This window comes from Peromyscus eremicus, chromosome 2, assembly GCF_949786415.1.
Source record: "Peromyscus eremicus chromosome 2, PerEre_H2_v1, whole genome shotgun sequence".
NCBI classification, from domain to species: Eukaryota; Metazoa; Chordata; class Mammalia; order Rodentia; family Cricetidae; genus Peromyscus; species Peromyscus eremicus.
The window spans coordinates 117,252,788-117,278,279 of NC_081417.1; the positions used below are offsets into that span (position 1 = coordinate 117,252,788).

At 42.3% G+C, this 25,492-nt stretch overlaps 1 protein-coding gene across 1 annotated transcript in view; it reads left to right on the plus strand.

Annotated features, from left to right (window-relative positions):
* The window catches only part of Sgip1 (SH3GL interacting endocytic adaptor 1), a 205,400-nt gene that overhangs the window by 89,218 nt on the left and 90,690 nt on the right, over window positions 1–25,492 (plus strand). The window contains exons 3-4 of the mRNA XM_059254587.1: window positions 17,177–17,240; window positions 24,772–24,796. Of these exons, the coding sequence (XP_059110570.1) occupies window positions 17,177–17,240; window positions 24,772–24,796 (89 nt within the window). The remainder of the gene's footprint in view (window positions 1–17,176; window positions 17,241–24,771; window positions 24,797–25,492) is intronic.

Below are 25,492 nucleotides of genomic sequence, written 5' to 3' on the forward strand. Positions count from 1 at the left end.
GAGACCAATCCAGCTATAAAGGTACTAGCGTCACTGGAGTTGTGATTCACTTTGTTGGGATAACACTATCGGATAAGTTGGGGTTCTGTCTGCTCTTCCAGACATCTCAAAAGTAATGAGACATATTTATCTGAGAAATAGAAATAAAAACAGTGTTAAAACCAAAACAAAACCACTCAGTATAGAGTTCTACAGAAGACAGATATGTTGTGTTCTTTCTCTTCACCCAAGTAGAAGGATTTTTCATATTACTATACTTATTAAATACACATGTTCAATGATGGAACGTGATAAAACACAGGGAACCCATCCAAGGGGATGAGTGTGTATAGACTCATGATTTTCTAGGTGTGGGTCTTCTGCTGTAATCTCCCTGGACTTTCACTTTGCTCATCCATTACCAAGCCACATGTTGACCTCTATGCTGGCACTCTGCACAGTGCTACTGGTAGGCTGTGTCATGCTATTTCTCCTTTCTAGTATTTTCTTAGAAGCTGGTGAAAAGTCCATTTCCAAGAAAGATTTTTACTTAAAACTGTCAGTTGAGGCAGGGACAAAGATTTCTGAAGTCTTCTTTAACAATTTCTAGGGGAAAGATTCAGTAAACTATGCTACAGATGTGTGATGGTTTTAATTCCAGAGAGGACTTCTACTTTCCATTTTCTATTCAGACTTGATTTCTAGAAAACATCGATTGTGATGAGCTATTTATGTTGCTACACTTGCTACATGCAAGAATAATTTGCTCTTTGTCACCAACCCATGAGAGAAGATCTATCTTATGGATTTTACTTGGAGAGAGCAGGGCACAGGTTCTGAATGACGAGAAGGTGAACGATGTTGCTTGTGGTTTTCCATGTGAACATTTGTGGTCATGGAGACATTCATCAGGATTTGTAGAACCTTAAAGCTAATGTTTCCCAACACCAAATGCTAGATGTAACATCACCACATGGTTTGTGAGGGGAAATGGAACTCTCTCCCCTCTGCAGTTTAATGTAGAAAGACACCTTGCTGCTGGAACTGAATTGTATACTTTACTTTTGTATTGTGTGTGCATGTGTGTGTGTGTATACATACCTCTGCAGCCTATTATTTTCTTACCCTTAATTAAAATGATAATAAAAATTATACAAATAAATGATGGCTTTTACTCAGTTAGTTCTCTCTATATACAAATATATCTTCTTATTTGCTACTGTAGTCATTTGATGTATATATTTTACAGTTACAGAAACTTTGATTCTTGAGAAATGAATTTTTTTTGAAAAATATGACACAGCTAGTCCATGGCAAAGCTACAATCAGATATCAGATCTGATTGCAAAAGTGTAACAAAACTGAGGGATTTGAGTTTAAGGATCACACAGGATTGCCAAAGGTGACAATGATACATACACATCCTGTCACTACTGGAAAGTACTTATGAGCTACAAAATGGTCTAGTATTCAGCTGTTCTGGAAAATTAAGTGCTTTAGTGGGAGTGTGTGCTTCTTCATGAATGCAGATCATAACTCAAATGCTTGTTTTCAAATAATTATGTATCATAGTACTTTGCTTTTTGATGAAGTTAACACTAGTCTCTTGCTTATCATAATGGCCACCCTACAAATGAATTCTTTATCCTGGAGCTTTTTGGACCTGGGTAATAGACATTACTGGTGGGAGGAACAAACACATTTTTTATATATTTTTACTCTAAAGCTTTCAAAGACTGCCCTTTCCATCTAAATGATAACATCTCAATCTCTGTCCTCAAGAATTTGCATCACGGGGGACTGGAGAGATGGCTCAGTGGTTAAGAGCACTGACTGCTCTTCCAGAGGTCCTGAGTTCAATTCCCAGCAACCACATGGTGGCTCACAACCACCTGTAATGAGATCTGGTGCCCTCTTCTGACCTGCAAGGACACATGCAGACAGAACACTGTATGTATAATAAATTTTAAAAAAAAAAGGATTTGCATCACAACCCATCTCACGTTCCTCTCCAACCCATGCAGTTGTTTGTAGCTCTTACTTGAAAAGCAGATGAGGAGGTGCTAACGTGAGTGGCAGCCACCTGTTGAGAAGGGGTGTTGAGGTGGAGAAATTGAGCTCTTATCTTATATAAGTCACAAGTCATAGAAGACACTGCCACCAAGCTTAGAAGGGTTTCTGGTATATGATAGAGGTTCCCCAGGTCCCTTTTCCATCCGCCACTGAGAAGAAGGTGGAGAGATCTTCAGATAGAGATCACCCATACTCCAGATCTTGTACGACTAATCACTGAGTGAAGCAGACATCCCTGCCCAGTACTGGAAAAACAGTGAAAATAATACTGACTGGCAATGGGAAATTTCCATTCTGAGACTGCTGTGGTGTGTGTGTGTGTGTGTGTGTGTGTGTGTGTGTGTGTGTATGGATGTAGGATCCAATGATCATTGGTAGTATAACAAGCATGTATTTCAATGTTTGTAATACAAGATCTATAGGTATAGAATAATATTTCACCCAAGAAAATGCTGAAGAGATGGAGTAATAAATATGAACGCCTATAAGAAGGTTCCGTTTCCTTGGAAGATCACAAGAAAACAGGTTTTCATTGCAACCTTATGGGCTTATGGCATCCAACAGAAGTAGTTTTCTGACAGTTGTCATTTGACACTGTTCCTGGGGAGATATGAATGTCTACTCACCCCACATAGGGAAGTGATGGAGATAAAGTCCCACTGGAGTCCCACCAATGGGTTTTTATTGGGCTTAGTTATCAGAATATGAGTGAGGGGTTACATACAAGAGCAGAAATGACTCAGAGACAGCTCCATCACTAGCGCCCACCCCAGCACGGGTGACAGCTCACAAAAGCTGGAGACCAGGAGCACACTGTGTAACCTGCAGGCACTCAGCATGTTGGAAAGCATCCTTTCCCAGGGGCTCAGTTGGTCTGAGCCTCTTCCAGGAACTCATCTGCTGTCTGCTTCTTCTGGATTGCTAGTCTGGCCTGTGCTTCTTCCAGGTATCTGGGTTTGTCTGAGAGTGACTCTCAGCAACCATTGCTGCTTATATACTCTTAGGAAGGGAGGAGCCTAGATTATCTCGTCAGTTTCAGGGACTTCCTGAAGCTATTTTGAGTTATCTACTTCCTGTCTCCTTCCCTCGGGAGGGAATGTTTTGTGCTCCTTTAGAACGTCTTGTTGCTTCTCCCCTTGTAAACAGCCTGCCCTAAAGTACCCTGTTGTTTCCTTTCCCTTTCACATCCTTTCAGAACTCTCAGAAGCTTCCCAGTCTTAACCTCAGAGGAAACTGCTACACAACAACAGGGAACTTCTACATGTGTGAAATTTGTTACCAAAGGAGGGGAGATGGAGGAAAATGATCATTTTATTATGAGTCTTTCAAACAGGATCAATCCACATGTATCCCGGAAAGCTTTAAGATCTCCCAAGAGAGCCTAGAGTTAAACTGTGTGTGTGTGTGTGTGTGTGTGTGTGTGTGTGTGTGTGTGTGTATGAATATATATATATGTATTGTGTGTGTGCGTGCAAGTGCACATGTATGTGCAGGTACATGGGAGGACAGATAGCAACCTCAAGCGTCACTCCTTAAGAACTGTCTATTTGATTTGAGGGTTTTGTTTGGTTAGTTTTGAGACAGGTCTCACCTAGGGCTCACTGCTTAGTCTAGAACAACTAACCATCTCCCTGTGTCCGCCTCACTAACACTGCCTCGTAGGCTGCCACTCTGGCATTTTACACATTGCGGGGACTGAACTCACGTCGTCACCCTTAGACAGCAAACACGCAGCCACCTCTCAGCCCAGCCCCGTTCAATTCCTTTGCAAATGTTTTTGTTTGTTCTTTACTGCCATTTCTATTTATCTGACAGTTGATCTCCTGAAAGAATTATCCATACGGTTAGGTTTCTAATTTGTAAGCTAATCCTATTTCTTTTCAGAAGTTAGCTCCCTATATCTTTGGATTAAATCACTCTAGCCAGTAGCCTGTGATATTTGGAATGTGGTAGCATCCCATTGTCTCACCTTTCCCTTTGCTATCAGCTTCTATCTGGGTAAGGTAGACTTAACCACTTTCAATTGACCTCTGAAACATTTATTCCAAAGCATAGAGTGGGAAATACGGTAACCAATCTTAGATCTACCAAAGGGCCTCTTCCACTCTGGATGAAACACCTCGGGTTACAGCTTACAAAAACATTTTCCATTATTGTCCAGTTTACTTTCTTTCGGCCTCATTTTCTGCTTGAATAAGGTTTGTTTTTTTTTCTTTTTCAAAAGGAGATATTTGATTAGTTATAATTCAATTGAGCTTTTCTGTTTATGCCTCAAAACCAGAATTTATTTGCGCAAAGCCTTAGAAGTCAGTGCTGTCCATATGCCACATGTCACGGACAGGTTGGGGAAGGTTTGCAGGTGCCAAGGAGAATCAACAAACGTGAAAGGACAGAAAGAGGACAAAAGAAAATGTTTTATACATCAAGGTTCTAGCGGGATGAGTTATATAAATTTGAGTATCAGAAGTGTTGCTCTCCAAGCAAGAGCCCGTGGCTGATGGAAAGCTAGAAGTAGGAAACACCATATTCCATGTACTCTGCCTCTTGCTCTGTGGGAGCAATACTGGATGGCTTGCAGGTCACAATGGGAAGACTGGCTGATGGATAAAGTTGTCATCAATGCTAGAGACTTCATCCACACTACGTTTTCCAGCTCTTCCAGAAACACACATTCCTTATTGTTTTTTCTCACTTGATGTTTATGGTGACTGTTATGTGGCTGTGTCTCTTGGGAGTGACTTCTGATTTGTCATGTGTCGTAACCAAGGCAGAGTGGAGATTTTGAAATTCAGATTAGTTTCAAATTTTGCTGTTGTTTTTTTTTATTATTATTTCTAGAGAAATAAAGCTGCAGAGCTTCTGGCAATGGTGAATTGGGTGTTTAGCTGCCCTTGTGTCATCATTTAGAATACCTGAGTTGTTTGACAACTATCAACATGTCAACATAGGCAAGAAAACTCTGCAGAAAGTAATGCCCAGTATGATTCAGGTCCTACACAGATGTCTTACAGCATTAAAAACTTAAAAAAAAAAAAAAAAAAAAAACTTTATAATTCTCAGCTGAGAAAATGGAGACTCAGAGAGATTAAGCAGCCTGTCCCTGAAGGCAGTAGGGAAATCATTGAACCCAAGTCGAGACTCAAAGCTCCCACTTTTCTACCCAGCTAAGCAGGCTGCTGGAGAGTCCCAGTACTGTGCTGACAGCTTATCAGAAGTTGTCCACCTGCTTCAAATCCTGATCACCCATCTCCCCAATTCCATTAACACTAGCCCAGCAAATCTGACCTTTGGTATCAAATGTATTCTGTGACTGTCTTCTAACATTTCCTTCTATGTCACTAAAAGGTCAAATATGTCTCTCTGGAAGAAAAAAAAAAGTCATGTTTAACAACTTGAAGTTCTTCATTGCCTTTGGGATTCTCCATTTCAGTGTCTCAACATGAATTTCCAGATACAGAACTTGAACTTGCTGTTTGTTCATGTCAGACTTCTGTGGTCCACTGCAGTTGGACAGTCACTGGGCTTTTTCCCAACGGGCTTAGCTCAGAATGTCGTGTAAACAGGCTTTGCCCTTACCAAGTACAAAGGTCCCTAGAACTTCCTTTGATCACCGAAATGTCAAACTAGAACATTCAGACCAAACAAGACATCCCTACCAACTTTGACTAATTCCTTCGGTTAAAATTGCAAATAGAGAGAGCAGCTAGTAAACATGTAAGTGACGGCTGTAACATGTAGCATCTATACACAAGCTGGTTACTTCTAAACACTGACCTCAACTCTTTCTGCTTCTTAACATTCACTTTTAATAACCATCTCCCACATTCTAGGCAGCAGTGTAAGCCCCGGTAATCAGAAATATAAAAAAAAAAAAAAATCATGGGAGGGACTATCTTAAATGACATGGAGAATTGAGGTAATTTTTTTTGTAACAGTCTGAATTGAAGCACAGTGCTTGTACTTAAAACAGAAGGGAGGGCTGGGAATTTAACTCCATGGAAGAGTACTTCTCTAGCCTGTCTGAGGACCTAAATACAGTTCCCAAGATCCTGACGTACAAAGCCCCGGCATCTTTCCTGAGGTACAGTAGTCATCGTAATGAACACGCATTGCCATGCTAGAGTCACCATCTGCATGAGGCATCATGCCCAGGGCAATTAAATTTGCCTGTTTTTTATTACTGAGACTAAATGCTTGGCCTAGGTTCATGCAGAAAATAAGTAATTCCATTACATGTGATTCACCTTTAAGTAACCCTCGACATTGATGAAGACTGCAGCTGAAAATTCCCATTTGTTACAGAAATAATCGATTTAGCCAGACTTTATTAGCTTCCCTCTGTTTACTGGGAAACATACAAAGATTTCAACATGCAAAATATAGTCTTTATTTTCAATGAATGCACAGCTCAATTTTCCTAGAAGTCTTTAAATTTAAAAAAAAAAACACATTGGAGGGAACATTCCTTTTGGTAAGAAGGCAAGAATAGTTGTAAAGGCTTAGAGAAAGGTATTCCAAGGATAAGAGGAACCAAGACTCAGTCTGGCAGAGGGGGCTATAGAATGCAATTTGGCTGCTGCTGCATGGTGACCTGCCCAGTCTGATTTCTTCTAACATCCCAGGGCATGTGATGGGCATGACTATGATTGCTACCTTCTAGCATTTGGACCAAAGCAAAGAAGTTCCTTCTTGTTGGATTTCTATCCATGCCTCACATCCAGGTGAGGAAGACTCAGAGATGAAAAGCCAACAACACAGTTCTTAGATTCTCTCTCCAGCAAGCCCCAAGGATCCACCCATCTTCACCTCCTGAACTAGGGTCCCAAGTGCATGCCTGGCTGGCTTGTTTTGTTTTCCTTGTTATTTGTTTTCGGTTTGTTTTTTGGAAGATGGGGGTCCCCCGCATGGGTTCTGGAGATTGAACTCAGGTCCTCACTTTATTAACTCCCCTGATGTATATTCTTAAAGCCAGAAAGTTCTCATATGTTTTGTGTTGTTCAGATTGTTTGTTTGTTTTTTTAATTAGCTAACAGGTGCTTCAGAGAAAACACCAATCAGCACAATAATTTGTATTTCAACTTCAGTTTTTACAAAGTATCTAAAGGACTTACTTGCTTTTAACCTGTAACCTATCATAAGGAATGTCTTTAAGGGTGAAGGAGGGGACTTGATCTCTGGCTTTGGTAGGTAGTCTGGGGAGAGAGTAGGAATTGATTCCTGACACCTGACATGTGGATGGTGCAAATGCTGGTCGTCATGGCAGTGCACCCACTGCAAGACACACAGCGTCGTCCCTTCCACCCAGGCTGGGCAGAGCAAGTTTCAGAGTGACTCCTGCCTGCACCTGTTGTGGAGCCTGAGGAAAAGACCCTTCAGGCTACAAGATCCAACCCTCTTGAAGAGCCACTACCTGGGGCTTATGCAAAGAATAAACCTTCAGGCAATGTTAATTGTTTGCATATAGTTAGTATAATCTTTAGAACGACACTAGAGAATATATGTTACCTGGCTTAGATGACGCCAAGTTAGTCATGACTAATCCTCACAGCAGAAAGGCTTTGACAGCCAATCATTCAGGGCATCTCGACTGAACAAGAGCAAGATGAAGAGCAACATCACAATGTGTCTCTAATGAGGAGAACATCTGTTATGTATGGAAAAAAGGTTTGAAGAAGCAGCTTACATAGGACTCTGGAGATGCAGAAACATACCAACGTTGAACATGATGCAGATACCAATGGACAGTGTAGCTCAGTATATGATGTAACTATATGACAGATCAGCAAATGGCTGGCCCAAGAGCTACAGGGACTCCTGTGAGACAAGGGAAACAGCTAGAATGTCTTCTCACTTCATGGTGTCTGAATCTTAACGGTACATCCTGTAGGGGGAATGTCTCTGTGCGACCATGAAAACGGTCAAGATAGTCTCAGTAACTCTTCAGATTACGTATCGTTCTGATCAGCATTTCTTAAAACTCTACAAAAAAGACACAAAAACAGCACTGTGGCCCCCAGTTAGGTAATTGGGGCTTCATCGTGATCCAAGAGCACTGCCTGGCAGTGAACAGGCATGAGATGGAGAGTCAAGTCCCAGTGAGTCTTTGATGTAGGAAAACGGTGTGTGGAAGACAAGTGTGGCCGCACGAAGAAACAGAGGCCACGCAAGATCTTGACCCAGAGGTAGAAAAAACCATTCTGTCTCAACAGTAGTGGTGAAATGAACCTCAAACCAGGCGAAGCAGGTTAAGTGTGGGCTAGAAAACAGAGGGAAGACCCGCAGGCACAATGAAGCTGACCTTCACACACATGAATGGAGCTGAACAGCCTCAAGGTCTAGAGGGCAAAGGAGCCTGCAAAGCTGAGCACTGGAAGGAAGGTTTGGTGCCACACAGATCAGGGCAACAAGCAGAAGGAGCGGCAGAAACAAGAGCTCCTGAAGAATCATCCCAGGATGCAACAAAATATCAGGAAGGGACAGGTGTGGCACAGTCAGACAGCTTCGTGGCCGAGTTGTCGGATCCCACCTCAGGAGGAAGGGCTGACGGCAGTCTTGATAGCATTAGCAGAGCATCCCACCTTGTCTGCAAAGGCAAGGGACCAGGAATTTGAGATCAAATTAGTAGTGAGACTGCTGTGAACACAGCTCACACCGTGACTAAGCCCCCATCCCAAACGGATGATAGCAGGAACTCTCAGCCAGAGACTCTGCTTGCAGGACACAGATGATAGGAAGGAGGACCCAGGCTGTGTCCCAGGTACAGGATATCAAACAGGAGCTGGGCTGGTGGTGGTTGCTTTGTTATTGCTCCATTCCAGATTTCCTTGTGATAATAGAATAAATGAATGGAAGGATTGGATCCTTTGACCATTTTAGAAGTCACTGGTAAAGATGGGTTACAAGGCCTTTGCAGCTTCATGGCCCCACAGCTTCCATGGACCCACCTGTCTCCACCTCCTAGATGAACACCACAGCATCTGGCTTTCCGTGGGTTCCAGTGATTCAGACTCCTCACAACTGCAAAGCAAGGGCTTTATCCACTGAGCCATGTCCACAACCCATACAAAATAGGTTGAAACTTTTACCATGTATGGAGTACTACAAAATGCCAAGAAATGTTTTCCCAAACATGCAGATGTGGGAATTTGCATCAATACTTTAAAAAAAAAAAAAACCACGATTTTTATTATAGTGAAAATGTTGATTCAGATCAGTTTCTAGCTTGTCACAAAAAAGTATACATCACCACACAGGTCACAGATATCACGCAGAAGTGAAGCCGGGGCTTTCTACCTATAGTAGTAATCCTTTCCATAGATGTCACTGTCACATGCTTCCTTGCAGCTTGAAATGCTTCTTCTTTTTTGTTGTTGTTTGTTTGTGTGTTTGCTTTTGCCAATTGAAAGTCTTTATTTCAGCTGGCTAGGACTACACTCAGGTATTCAGGATCTAAGTGTTTAGGATATGGGGTTTTTGAAGGCAAAAAAACATCCTGGTTATCTTGCTCAGCAGCTGCAAGAAAGAGTTTTGAGCAAGGAAGCAGTTTAACAGAAGCTAAGATAAGCAATTAGCTGGAGGAGATGGTTTGCACAACAGAGGCTAAGTTAGCTGGGGCATCTTGATCTCAGGCTCCCAGAATAGAGTTGGGTAATTTCCCATTGGATTTTCCATCAAGACCAAATTTTAGTTAAACCTAAAATGGCTTCAGTAATACAAGATGAAGAAACTTCTGCACTGTCTTGCCCTGTCTCACTAGCACCCTCTATTTTGGCCAGGGACCTGCAGGCTTAACAATGCCAGAATGCTTTGCTTTCTTTTCTTCCTCTGAATGTGATCATCAATAGTGACAACACCTGTATCTGTGTGGGAACAGTGCTAGAAAGTGGCAACTACAAAGTTTGGACTCAGAATGAATGCAAGTTCAGAGTGGAATGTTGTTTTTTCTGTCTAGTGCTGCTGGCTAGAATGTTTAGTATTATGTCAAACAACATTCATTTCTGATGTTTTGCTAGCATATATTTTTCTTCTATAGTTTGTATAGGATTTTCGTTATTACTGGTATCAAGGTCATAGGTTATGAAATTCACACACACACACACACACACACACACACACACACACGCGCGCACACACACACACACACACACACATACACACACACATCAGTGGTGACAGACAGAAGCACAACTCCACGCTGTCACCTGCAGCCTAAGGTGTTCCCTTGCCCTATAGGGACCTAAACTCAGACAAAACCAAGATTCTTGGCCACACTGTTACAATAGTCTTGGAAAGCATTCATATGTGAAATCATCAGATAATATTTTTTAAAGTTACTTCAGCTGTGCCTATCACCTCTCCAGAAGACCACCCCTGAATCTGATTCACCTGAATTAGTGAGAAGGAGATAGGGAAGAATAATTATCTAATGAGATAATATACTTGAGCGTCCCAGAAACTGCTGCCATACCATTGCTTCCTGAGCTGCCTCTCTATAGCTCTGCTAATCCTGCCTCCTTTCAGAGATACTCAGAAAGTATGTCTTCTTTTTCTTTTCAATATTGATCAGCATGCTTTCTTGGACAGTGGGCTTTCTCTTTTCTGAAGTTAACAGTGCTCTTCACTTTCTGCCATGCCACATGGCTGCTTTTTTGTCATGTGTCTACTTGCTGACTGATCTCCATTCCCTGTTGTTTTTCTTAAACTACTAAAATTGCCCCCAAACTTCCTTCTGGGTCCATTTTTTTAAATTCTTTTATTAATAAACTAGGAACTTATGAAAGGGAACCCCAGTTTCCCCAATAATATATAGCATCCAACATGGGGCTTTCCCAAAGTTTCCTGTAACATGGCAACCCAGATGGAATCTGAGAACAGAACATGTGAGCATGTTTCAAGATTCTGGTCTCTCACTTCCTTCATCCATCACTGCTATCCTCTCAGTTCTGTAGATATGCCTCTTCTTTAAGACAGTTGAGCAAATGGCTTTAAGCCTGCCCTGTCCTTCACCAAGGAGAATCAACACCCCACATGGAGTGCTAATACCATGGTATTTACCTTCTGGGCTTCTGAGACCAGATCAAAGGAGCAAGCAATAGAATAAAGTGTTTCTGGAAGCTTCATATATACCTGATGGAGGAAAGTGTGTGTTCTTGGCAAATTCTCATGGAAACGCCTTTCTTCATAGTGGAGGTCACAAATTTGTAACTGCTTCCTGTTATGTCCCTTTTGACATCACAGCACAACATTGTTATCTACAGAGGAGAATAACAATTAATTTTTTTTAAATCACCAAAAATTATCTCAAAACGTTTTAAACAAATGTATGATATTGTGTTGATTGGCATATGTAGCTATTCAGGTCTCAAACTTCTGAGACTATCTATCTTGTTTCTTTCACTTTTTTTTTCTCTCTCACTGCAAAATAGCCTGGCTTGAACTCTTCCATTTTTTTTCTTTTGAGCTAAAATGCACATAACATACAGTTTTCCACTTGGGTCATTTTAGCATATATAACTTATCACATTTCATACATATTCAATCTCTTAGAACAAACACTACTATCCACATTCAGAATTTTCCATCATCTAAAAGAGAGTCTCTGTCATTCAGCTGCCCCCATTCCTCCTTCCACCTTGCCCCATCAACATCTACTCTGATTTCTACATTGATGGATTTGCCTTTGCGGGATATGTCCTATAAAGTTGTATAGTAGGTGACATTCTATGTTCATCTGCTTTTAGCTATCACAATGTTTTTAAGGTTTATTTACGTTATATCAGTTGTATAATGGGTGACATTCTATGTTCATCTGCTTTTAGCTATCACAATGTTTTTAAGGTTTATTTATGTTATATCATGTTTCAGCCTTAATTCCTTTTCAGAGCTGAATAATATTCTATTGTGTGGATATATGACATTTTCACCTGTTCATCTCCATTTTACTTACAGAATTATATAAACTAAATAATGAGACATATCTTTAGGGGTTAAAGGCTTTTATAGAAATGCAGTGTCTCTAGGCACACCTAGGTAGGAGAACTGATGTTCATTCAGAGCCCATGAGTCAGCGCTGCACTTCCATCTGTAGATTTGGGATTTATCTCCTGCAACATTACTCAAGCCAACCCTCAGACTCGTTACCTGAAGAGGAAAAGCCAACTACATTTTCACCAAGTTTGTAAGATGGGCTAGTAAAATGGCTCAGTGCTAAGAATGTTCACTATACCAGCATGAGGACTTAAGTTCAAATCCCCAGCACCCATGTAAAGAGCAAGTATGTCTGTAAGCCCAGCATTGGGAAGTAATGACAAATAGGTAACTGGGAGCTCAATGGCCAGTCTTCCTTGCTGAGATGGCAAGCTTCCAGTTCAGTGAGAGACCCTGTCTCAAGACAGTGAAGTAGAAGGCCATAGAAGGAGACACTTGATAGCCTCCTCTGACCTCTGCATGTACACTTATGGCACATGCGCCCATACACTTGTGTGTACAATTATGCACAAGCTCACATGCGTGTATACACACATACACGCCATGTAAAACATTTTAAAGAGACATCATATGCAGCTGGTACCCAGCCTTCAGAAAGGCCCACAGTGACAGTGTCGCTTAGTATTTTAATGATGGAACTCCTTCTTGCCCTGGGCTTTTGGACCAGCACCATCAAATTCTATATCCATTGCTCTGTTTAACTGTTCACTATCATACTCAGAATTGTCTAAATTGAGATAAGCTTTCTAACCTCTTTTTAAAGGTCTATTTTTAGCCAGGCATAGTTGCTGTGGGATGTTCTGTATGGCAAATGTGTTGCTGATTGGTCAATAAAACACTGATTGGCCGTTGGCTAGGCAGGAAGTGTAGGCGGGACAAGGAAGAGAATAAAGCTGGGAAGTGGAAGGCTGAGTCAGAGAGACACTGCCAGCCGCCATGATGAGAAACAGCATGTGAAGATGCCGGTAAGCCACGAGCCATGTGGCAAGGTATAGATTAATGGAAATGGATTAATTTAAGCTGTAAGAACAGTTAGCAAGAAGCCTGCCACGGCCATACAGTTTGTAACCAATATAAGTCTCTGTGTTTACTTGGTTGGGTCTGAGGCTGTGGGACTGGCAGGTGAGAGAGATTTGCCCTGACTGTGGGCCAGGCAAGAAAACTCTAGCTACACATAGTGGTGCACACCTTTAATCCCAGCACTCAGGAGACAGAGGCAGGTAGATCTCTGTGAGTTCAAGGCCAGCTTGGTCTACAAATTGAGTTCCAAGATAGCCAAGGCTGTTACATAGAGAAACCCTGTCTTGTGGGGGTGTGTGGCAGGGAAGAAGGGGTGTGTCTTCTTTAAATGTTTTCCTTCAAAACTGACTGGCTTGTCTCAAGACACCAAAGGAAGCTATTGGGACATAAGTTACATAGAGGGGCACAGGCCAGTTCCCCACAACTCAGCCAAGACAACAGTTCTGGGGCTGCCCATAAAGGTGGCCTGAATTCCACAGCTCATAAAAGAACTCTTCTCACCCTGAATCTTCACAGCTGGAAATCCTCTTGCTGTGGACCTCAGCATTTGGAGAGGGGCATTTCTTTAAAATAAAGCCAAACTTTTTTGCTTTCCTTTTCTTAATAAAGAATAGTTAACCCAAATCTATGCTCTACACCCAAAACAGTCCTAGTTAGAAATTGACTTTAGAACTGTTATGGCATTATGAAGTCAGAATTGGAATTTCCTTTTAAATTTTTCACATTTATTTATTCATTTTTATGATTATGGGTTGGGGTACATGAATTCCAAAGGCCATGTGTGGGGGTCAGAGGACAGCTTGTGGGAGCTGGTCCTTTCCTTCCACCGTGTGTGTCCCAGGTTGTGAGGATTGGCGGCAAGCTTCTTTACCCTCTGAGCCATCTTGCTGGCCCCAGCGTTTCTTGAGCTGACACAAAATGTCTTCCTTGATATTCTGATGATATCCTTGAGAATCATTTCTCCCTTCTAGGATTGGGAGGGGGCTGGGGTAGGGGTGGGGGAGTGGGTGTGTAGTCAGCTCTCTTCTTCAACCTTAACATGGGCTCTGGGCATGGGACTCAGGGTGCCAGGCAAATGCCTCTATCCACCAAGCTATCTCACTGATTTCTTTCTGCTAGGAGACTTTTCCAAAATATTTTTTGGTAAGTTCTCAAAAGGCATGACTGACTGTACCTCATGTTTAGCAGGGGTAATATGATTATTTCTGCTTGGATCTTAAAAAATATATATCCATTAAAATATAAATAACTTACATTTTATGTTTTTGTTGCTTTAATCAGAGTTTTCTTTGCACATTCCCCATCTTCTCAAGTCTCCATTTGTCACACAGGGGCCCTCTTTTCAATGCTTATTTAACAATGTGACTTTTTTCTGAAATGTCACGTATTTGTGTGTTCCTTTTTATATTCCGTGTGTACAGGTATTCTGTGTGTTAGAAACGTGACGTTCAGCGACACCAAAGCTCTAGGTTGGCATAGGATTTTATGATTGTGTGATTCCTGCTCTTATTCTTGTTGCTTGTTATAAACTGTCTGAAACCCAAAGGGCAGAAGCAACAGCAAGGTCTGCAGCCAGAAACAATGCTGGGATGGACTCTGTGTCCCCTGACTCTGGGCCGGTGTACTTTTTCCTGGAAAATAGATACCTCAGGACATTCACGATCTACTTCACATTGGCTGTTGCCCAAATATGTTAGTCCAGGGCATGACGGTCCTGTTGCTAATACAGGATTTACCTGAAATCAGAAAGTTGTGGATACTTCCTGGTCTGTTTGGGAGGACATGCTGTCTCTTATAGGTAGAGTTAGCAGAATACAGAACTTGAAAATACAAGTTAGTAACAGTTTTGTGATGTGCCCCTAAAGTCATCAGGAGTGATTCATGAGTACAGCGATCATCATGAACCTAAAGCTAAATTGGAAGCAGCAAGAAGCTGAAACCTGGGGTAAATGGTAAGAAGAAAATGATGATTATGTAACTATGGCATTTGTCCCTAGGGGGAAATAAGACAGAACAGAGATGAGAGAGAGAGAGATTGTAACAAAGAGAATTGAAAATGGAATGGGGTGGGGGCAAGCATTCCTAAATATTATGAATAGTTTTAAATGTCAGCCAGTTCCCCTATAAACTTATTATGTGAAGAGTAATGGAGAATAGTTTTGTGTGGGAAATGGTTTTTAAAAAGAGCATTGACATTTTAAAGATCTAAACATCTTAAATAGAATGAATATTAAATGCAAAATCGAGCTGCACAAAGACATTTTGGAAACTATATTTGAGTAGTATCCTTAGAGACAGCTAATGAGTGACTCAGAGTCTCGGCTGACTCACAGGCCTTGAGAAAGACGATAGCAAATGCCTGATTTCGTCTATTTTTCTGGTTGTACTTCCTGCCAAACAAATCCTGCAGTATCAGTGACCATATTTTTGTTTGGTTGGTTGGTTGGGTTTTTTGTTTTGTTTTGTTTTTGTTTTTGAGAGAGGGCCTCACTCTGCAATCCAGGCTGGCTTCAAACTTTCACCAATCCCCCTGTCTCAGCCTCCCAACTGCTAAGATAATAGGGATAAGCTACCTGCCCAGCGATATCAGGTTGGTTTTTAGTTCCTATCTCTCAGTACAGCTTTCCCCACAGTTCTGATTACACAGGCCTCTTCTATGGTGAAACAGCACTTGCTAACATCAGAAAGCCCAGCCATGTGTACACCTGTGGAACATATAGGAGATGGGAGGTCTCAACAGGTCCTTGATGGAGTAAGAATGGAAGACCCAAACTTGGCTTGGTTCATAAGCATGGAAGGGGTCTTCTTGCCCCACTTTTGCCTGAATGGTACTTTCTTGGAACCTAACTTTAATCAGCAAATGTTGTCTGATACATCTGCAAAATGGGTAGGCAGGACTGGGCAGCCCTGGCCTCTAGGCTAGGAAGGCTCACAGTCATCAGAGAATCTGAAAATGCTGATGAGTGGCACCACTGACGTATTCATATATATAAGAGCATCAGTAAGATGGATAGGTCCTATCAGCGTGTGGCATTGGGGCCCTACCTTCAAGGGTGAATTGAAATTTTGAGTGTTGGCAAAATAAGCAGTGAGTTTCAACCAGAGATGAAGATCCTGAGGAAGAGCTGCTGGGATACCAGTGTTGCAGTGTGCTCAGAGAATAGTTAATATTCTAACCTAGCCATGATGTTAAAGATGAGATGGGAATGCAGGGCGAGAAATGGGGAGAGGGGTGTGCATAGCTCTTCTAGTATGGTTCATCTTCTCCACGATTTAGGATTATCCAGTCTCAAGTACAGATCCACCCTGGAAATGGCTATTCTAAATCTGTGATTCAGTTTCTTGGCAAAGTCTTGATCTTCCTGATGAATAACAGTAATCTAAGAAAAGCCTGTGATCCTTCCCAGTTACGGCATCCTTATGTCGCTTATGAGTCTAAGAACTTCCCCTGCTGAGGCCCTCATAAACACCTGTTGAAACTCCAGTAATGAATCATCTTCACATATTCACATGCACACACATATGCTGACACTGTTTTCTGAACATACAAATTGAACAGCTATATAGCAACTTTTCTTTTCAGAACTGGTGATTGAACCCCTATGGGTCGAGACTCCTTGGGGGTCAAATGACCCTTTCATAGGTGACACCTAAGACCATCAGAAAGCACAGCTATTTACATTACGATTCATAGCAGTAGCAAAATGACAGTCATGAAGTAGCAATGAAAAGAGTTTTATGGTTGGGGGTCACCACACCATGAGGAACTGTATTAAAGGGTCACAGCATTAGGAAGATTGAGAACCAGTGCTCTAGGGCACGGTCTGTGCTAGGCAGGTGCTCGACCACTGAGCCATATCCCTAATATCCCTAGTCATTTTTTTTCTTTACTTTTTGTTTTCTTAAAAAAAAAAATCTTTGAGACAGAGTCTCACGGAGTTGCCCAAACTGATCCTGAATTCACTCTGTAGCAAAGAAGGGGCACTGATTTGAAGTCCCCCAGCCTCTGTCTCTGGAGCAGTGTGCATGGTAGAGTTCACCGGGCCTGGCTGCACCTTCCAGGACACATTCACCTGTGCTTCTGGTTGTTTTCTGACCCTTTGCTGTTTTCCCACAGGACTGAAAAAACGCACTCGGAAGGCCTTTGGAATACGGAAGAAAGAAAAGGACACTGACTCTACGTATGTACTCTACAATTTGCCTCTGCGGGCGAGCTTTGCTCTGAGACCCTGCTGTGGCTAATCATAGACAGACACATGCCACAAAGTCTCTTTTGATAGCATGTGTCTGGCTGGCTGTGCTTTCTCCATTTCTGGGTCAACTGTCATTATTCAGCACAAATACTTCTTGGATTTGTCTTTTTAAAAGATAGAGACTTTTCATCACGTGTTCAGTTTTTTTTTTTTAATCATGTACTTTTTTACTACCTTATGTCTAATCTGTTACTTCCACGCAGAGAGGCAGAAAATGTGGTTATTACATTTGTAGAGGTTAAAAACACTCAGTTACACTTCTCGAGTTACCTGTATGACTTGACCCAAGAGGATAACACAATACATGTGCAGGCAGATTCGCTCTAGCCCAACCCACAAACATGCCCTAGATGCCACCCAAAGCTCTTACTTGAGATCCCAAGATTGGGCATGTAGAACTGTAAAGAACAGACAGGAACCTCAGTAAAAAATCAATGCCAAAAACAATCATGGGGATGCTTTGAGCGATCATACCCAAAAATGTGAATTCCCTGTGTGCCTCAGTAGACCCTGGAGAGTGTTAGTAACGTAACATGTTCATGCCACTGTGTTCTTATTTAACCATACTGAATGCTCATTCATAAGCTGACCCTGACAAAAAACTTCAATGCATTTTCAAGCTGAACAAGTGAGATCATACATGAAGTTTGCTGGCCAAGAATATACAATCTCAGTCCTAGCACAGTGTAAGGAGAGCACCAGCCAGCCAGTAGCTACAGTGGCTATGAAGGGATGAAAGTGCAGGTCTGCAATGGCCTGCCCTGTATCAGAATGGAATCCAGTAGGATCCTTCTTCACCCGGCATGCCTGAAAGAGAACAATCAGGAAAATTACAATTGTGTATGCAGAGTTGAAAATAATTAGTTTTTATTTTCATTTTAACTAAATATTAAATCTTATCATAGGACACTTAGTATCCGAGAATATATAATTCAATCAATAAAGAATTATAGAAATTAAAGTCTTTCCTACAGCTAAATGAGGCAACATGTAAAGCGCCTAATGGGCTCCTTCACATTTAGTGGGTGTCAGCTGTTTCTATTCTGATTGGTACAGACTGGTAGGGATGAGTCCCGCACGAGCAACTAAAATGAAATTTCATAGAAAGTTGAAAGTAAGAAAGTGCACATGTGGCCTGATGCTTCATGGCAGGAGGGCCTGGGGTCCAGCCTTCTAAAGGATGACAGAATGTCTTTCACCCAGATGAAATAATAAAAGGAAAAGCAGAGAGGCGGGAAATCTGGCAGGCATTTAAGACAGAGCAAATGGACAGAGAGCATACCTGTCCAGAGCTACTGGTAAGAGTGGTGATAAGAGGCAAGGATGGTAAGTAGATGAGGTGAGATAGGAAAGGCCTTAGATTGTAAGCTGAGGGCCTTCTATCCTTGCCAGTGGGTCACCTTGAACCCTTAAAATGCTGTAAGCCAAAGATGCGACGAACTGAGAAAGATTATCTTTTTGTCTAGATGCTAGGTGTTAAGTCTCTTCATATTTTGCGCTTCTTCTTTTGGTAAATACTTCCTGGAAATTATATTTACTGGTAGTCCTGGAGTGGTTTCTAAATGATTAAGTTAGGAATATTTTTCTGAGGATCAAATAATTTACATTGCTTCTTGATAAATTTACCATTTTCTAAATATTAACCACAAAATAAATGCCTTACTCTCTTTTGAATACTTGTGTTCTTGCTCTGGTTCAGCCAAGAGTCTTAAGACCTTGGAAATCATGTAGTCCTGTACGTGGCCTCAGTTTCCTCGCCTGTGACAATGAGCTTTCAACTAGGTGAAATCCACGTGCCCTAGACGGCCAGACACTGAACTGCTGAGGCCGTCAGCCACATCTGCCAACACCTACATTGTGCCATGTGTTATGTGGGACACTGTCGGAAGTGTCTTGTCTCAGAGGACCATCACAGCAGAAGCCAAGCCCTCTCCATAGCTGTCCCAGGGATTTGGGATGTCTGAAAAAGGCTAAAAACTTTCTAAAAACTCTCTCCTGTGCACAGAGAGGGGGTGGGGGCAGGAGAGGCTAAATGAGCCTCAGGGCAGGCTAGGCTAATTTGCATGTAGCCAAAGCACTTCTTTCCCATTGCCAAGTCTATGAAAATAAGTTATTCCTCATGGCTTTGCCTCAGATGCCCAGTGTTTCTCTGAGGTCTTCTAATGAGGCATTGCTTTACAGAATCCCAAGCGCCTTCCCTTAACTTCTCATCTGATTGCCAAGTTACTTACAGGAGAGCAAATTGAGTATAAACTGGTTCCCCCAACAGTGATAGTTAAAGGACACATTGTCTTGGGGAAGCTTTTGTTTCTTATGAACCCCTGCTCTCTAATTGGATCACGTATCATTCTTGGAAAAGGAATCATAAACACAAAGGGGTTAGCAGAGCGCTGTGGCAGTTTGCTTTAGCTAATGCCTATGTCAGCCTGCAATCATCAAGACCTTGTTGATGCAAACCTTTTCCAGGGTTGTTGCAACCAGCGCAGGGTTGCTAAGCAACCTGCTAGAGTTGCAGCCAGCATCAGCTTAAGCTGATTGAACCTCCTCAGAGAGTGTGGGTTTAAGAACCAGAGCTTCCTGATTTGATCATCATTACAGTGGCTGATAGAGGAAGGGAGAAAGTCTGTGCTAAGTGGTGGAATATTTGGCTGCCCTGATATCCTTCTTCATTTTCACATAATTCAATGAGGTTAGTAACAATATCTCACTTCTAGAGATGAGAAATCAGTGCCGGGTGGGGCTAGTAACTTGCTGAAGGCCATGAAGAAACAAGGCTGAGAACAGAGCCCTGCTCTAGAAAAGGCAGAGATAGGAAAGACTGTAACCCAGACAATGGGTCAAAGAGAAATGGCAGTAGTTATAAGAAACAAACCTTTGAAACTAGAGGTCATGCATCCATTTCGAATGACAAGGTTTAAAATAGAACTCATCCATTATCATGGATCTGTCACTTAAAAAAAGGAAAAAAAAACTTATTAAAATGAAATACAGGTCCAAGGCATTGGTTCTCTTATGAACTGCTATATAAATCTGGCCTTATGCAAAAAGGGCAAATTAAAAGCTGCTTCTGTGTGACCCAGTAAAGAAGAAGAGTCTGTCTATTGCTGAAAGAGAAGGAACAGAGGAACATCAGAAACACACAGAGGAAGTGGTAGGGCAGCTGGAGAGTGTGAACTGAAGAAAAGCAAAGCAGTGAATAGAAAGAAGCAAGACGTGATGAAATCCACAGAATCCTCCAAAAAGGAAGCGACCTGGAGCAGCCACCAACCAGCACCCAGACACACATATGGAACCACTGCTACTCACCTGGGGTCAGTAACAGACACCAAAAGGTGCTGGTCCCTGCTTGGCTCAGCCACCTAGGAACAGCAAGTTGAAGAGAGAATAGATAGGAAGCAAAGTCATGGCCCCAAACTAAATACACTATGGCTGAGAGAGTCCAGGCTGTACTGACTACGGGAACGCCATCAGAGGTGTGAAATGGGAACCTAAAGCTGAACTCTCCCACAAGCACCACAGCTGACTGGCCAGAAGAATGTGTGGAAAGCAGCACCCCCACCTCCGTCACAATGAGCAGCAGCATGGGAACACAAGACCCGTGCTGAACAGGGCAGTCTTGTCCAGCTGACACATATGGGTCATTGGTCAGGGAAAAAGCTGGGATCCTCCAGGGAAGAGAATGCCCAGCAGCAGAGGTAAACACAAGCCCAGCCATGCCCTCCATGCCCCCTCCTAAACACTGAATGCCCTGAATGGAAAGTAGGCTCCCCCAGCACACCAGGAAGAGGTGTAATTGGATGGCTGTCGTCTCCCATTAGGAAATTCTAACAGGAAGCTGTGTCCAGCATCGAAGCCGCCTCAGCAAGGGAGAGTGTCTAACTTGTTTGAATCTCTGAGGATAGTAGCCCACTCCCCACTGCAGAGCCAGCTACAGAGAAGAACCGTCAAAGGGGTGGGGGCAGCCACATCATCCCACCTAGGAAGAAGTACGAGCTGGTGATAGATTTCCTATCTCCTTTTATTTTTCTTTGTTATTTTATTTTAATTCACATTTATCTCCATTCTTAGTTCCTTTTAGTGTAAATCGTGCCTGGACAGGCTTTAATGTCTGTTCTCTTTTCCTGAGGCTCTTCTGTAGTGTTTTCTCTGTTACTCCTCACACTTGCAGTCCACACCCTGTTGCTCTTTCATACACCACTCTCTCCATGTCTTCCCTTTTACTTCTGAACTATTCATTCTTGCTGCCCTAAAATACTATAAACTACCATTTTTCTGCAAGTATCCTCATGTCCCTGTCTCGGAACCTTACTGGGGGGACACAAGTGTTCTGGTTTTTGGTTTTTTGTTTTGTTTTTGTTTTTGTTTTACTCTGTATGAATGCCAAGATTGCTGTAAATCATTATTTCTGCATATGCGGTTTGCTTCCCCCACCCCAAAATAGAAATGAGGGAGAATCCAAGCATAAACAGTTAGCTCAGAAGACCCTCATAAAATACAACAGACAAAAAGAGTGACAAAGGACAAAATAAAACCGGAGTACACAAATATTCCAACAAACAACGTACAAAACAGACCAAAGAAACAGAAAGCACAGGAGAAATCAAGCCACTCTAACCCAGCTCCTCAGAGACAGAAAACAAGGTCTGGGTGGCTGGAATGCCAGACCTCAGGTTCCTACAGTTGCCACAGGGAGCCTCAAACAGCAGATGAGTGAAGAAGGAAAATCAGTTTAGGACCTACACGAGACTGTTAGACAAGTTCATGATAGCCAGTGGGATGTAGGAAAAGTTCAGAAACACAGAGGAAAAATTCAGATTTTGAAGAAAAACCAAACCAACAAAAGAAATGTTGGAAATAAAAGAGTCAGCAACAAACAAGGACTAATGAACAAAGGTTACCAAGTCTGGAGGATGAGGTCAGACATACAGGAAGAAAAGTAAATGAATAAATACAACCAAAACTTCCAGGATCTCTTGCCCATGTCCAGGACACTCCATGGGGTTAAAAAAAAAAGCAATAGACAAACTAATCAATGGGGTTATAGCAGAAAATTCACAAGTCTAGAGCAATGAACATCTGAACATGAGGAATGTAGAATATGAGGACATGACCAGAAAAGAAATTTTGCAGAACGTTTCTTGTCAAGATGTCCAAAATACAGAGTGTGTGTATGTGTGTCTCTGCACACACGCGCTAAATGTTGAAAAAAGAAAAAAGAAAAAGAAAAACAACAACAAAAAAACCCACTAACCCTCACAAGGCAAACACAACAAATTAACCCCAGGTCTCTCATCGGTGATCCTTTAAAAACCAAGAAAGCATAGAATGATAGTTTCAAACCCCAAAAGTAAATAACAGCCAATGAGACTGCTATATCTAGCAAAGCATTCTTTTGAAACTGATGGAAAAGTAAAGGCATTTGAAGACAAGCACCACTAAGGCAATTCATGACATCCACACCAGCACCAAAGAAAACACTCAAAGGACTGTGATCCGAAGGGTGAGAAAAAGTAGTCCTGACAGGAGGACAGGAAAGAGTAAGGTTTATGATAGAAACAGAGGGAAGAGAGAATCCATCACGACCACACAGTAAACCAATAAACCCCCAACCCCAACAGGGGAGAAAGAAAAGAACACTTACTAATCCAACAAACCAGAAAAATAACCAACAACTTTATAGGAATTTCTGCACATCGTTCAGTAATGACATCAACTTGGCTGGCTAGGAAAGGAGGGATGGCTCAATGGCTAAGAGCACTGGCTGTTTTTCCAGAGGACCTAGGTTCAATTCCCAGCACCCACATGGAGATTCACAATATCTGTAAGTCCAGTTCCAAGGAATTCAAAAACCTCATCTGGCTTCCACAGGCACCAGGCATGCACAGGGTGCACAGACGTACATGCAACCAAAATACCCATACACGTAAAATAAAAATAAATAAATCTTTCAAAACAAAACAAGATCCCATATCCCAGTCTTTGCTAATTGTGTAGCTTTTAAGTTCCTGACTGCGAATTAAAACTTTGTTGCTACGTAACAGTGGCTACCCTCTGGCTTTCCCCTCTGTATTAGTGACATTCCAAAATTGCCGTGACCAAGGCAATGTACGAAAGAGCTTATGATTCCAAAGAGCTAGTGTCTGTGATGGCAGAGCAAAGGTGACAGGATCAGGAAACTGTGAGTTTACATCTTGACCCAAAAGCACGGAAACTATGAGAGCACTGGGAATGGTGTAAACCTCAAAGCCCTGCCCTCGGAGACATACTTCCTGCAGCAAGACCACGCCTCCTAAACCTACCCCAACAGCTCCACTAAGTATTCAAACGACCGAGACTATGTGGAAACGTCTCATTCAAACCACTAAGCCTTCCCTCACTTAGCCAGTCCAGTTTTCTGCTGCAACAAAAGTAATTTGCTTACACTGTTCTACCACACAGTGTAGCTGCAAGTGGGCAGTTTGTGTTCCCAGTGAAGAAACGTCAACGGACAAGAAACGAAATTAAAATTAAACACTTTCGAGTTCTTAGCAGCTGTCAGGAACTAGTATCTGTTCACTCTTTGTGCTATCAGGTTAGATAATGAGTTCAAAGTGACAGAACTTAGAAATGGTGAGGTCTGAACTTTCAGACGCACCTTACTTTGAAGCCCTTGCTTGCCGCGCATCACAGCCTGGCACCACCGCGGAACCGCTACCCTGGGATTCAGCAGCAGAGGGCGCCACTTAACACAATTCCAACTTCCATCTCCTGTCCTGTCATTGAAAGAGATGTAAATACAGAAATAACGGAAGCAGGTACAGATTCTCAAACTGGTTGAAAGCTACCAGAAAAAAAAAAAAAAAGCTTTACCTCATAAAAGACAATTCAGGATCACTCACAGGGCATAGCTAAAGGAGTATACATTGTCTATATACATGCTTTATGACTGATCCTTTAAGTAGAGCCAGAAGAATGGGCCGAGGGGACTAGAGAGCTGGCTCAGCAGCTCAGAGTTGAGTCTCAAATTCAGTTCCCAGCACTAATGTCAGATGGCTCACAACTGTCTGTAACTCCAACTCCAGGGGATCTGACAGACTCTCTGGCCTCTAGGGGCACCTGCATTCACACTGGCACATGCCCATACACAGACACGCACATATACACGTAATTTGAAATAGAATAAATCTTTTAAAAAGAATGGCTCAGACTCTTATGAGCTATGTGGACCATGGTCCAGCACTGCCAGTTTGTGACTTTGGACTTCAGTTCTTGATGAGAGTTTCCCTGCTTGACACACATGCATCTACCCCACACTCAGATGTCGCTCAGCTGGTAGCTTTTGTTTCCTTTGTCGGGTTTAAGGCCGAGGGAACCCAGGGCAGCTGGAGATTAATGGCTAACGGTTCTTTCTGTGGTTCTTCAGTCACTGCAGCAGGAATGATTCATTTTCATAATAGCTATCATTTCTTTTCTGTTACAGAGGCTCCCCTGATCGAGATGGGATGGTAAGTATTTAAATGACCATTTTTAGTGAGTTTGCACCTCAATATATGCTATACCTAAATTTCCTAAAGGCCAGTTTCTCCCTTCCCCTCCTACTCTTCCTCCTCAACCTCCTCTTCTTCCTCCCTCCTCTCCTCTCCCTTGCAAGACTTTTCAAAAGCCCAACTATTTTATTTCTCTCCAGTAAATGTGCATGAGATATAAATGTGGTCTTCGACAAGTTAGACTTTATATATTGCGCTCACCTAAAACCCAGCCCCAGAGCACACAAGCAGACTAGCCGCAGAGATGGTAGATCAAAAGCCAGACAGCTTGTACAAGGGGTGCTCCCGTCGACTGCTATTTCATCCCCGGTTCAGTGACGTAAACTCAGCATGGGCAAATGTTCTCCTCCAGCGGCACCACAGTCATAAAGGAGCTGCTTCCCAATAAAACTGAAGGAAACCTTCCCCTTGAGTAGCTGGGCTGCAAATACATCTTCTATATTAAATTCAGAAATAGGGAGTGGTCTCGAAACTACTTATGCCTGAATTTACAGCCTGAAGGCGAAAAATGCATCCACCGGGTTTCAATTTAGCAGGAAGTGACTCCTAGCTGGCCACCAGATTTCTTGGTTTTTAAAGAGGTCTGGGCTATGCCAGCTTAGACCAATCCCCGTTGGAGTCTACCCTGGCTTCTAAAATTACTTCCTTCCCATC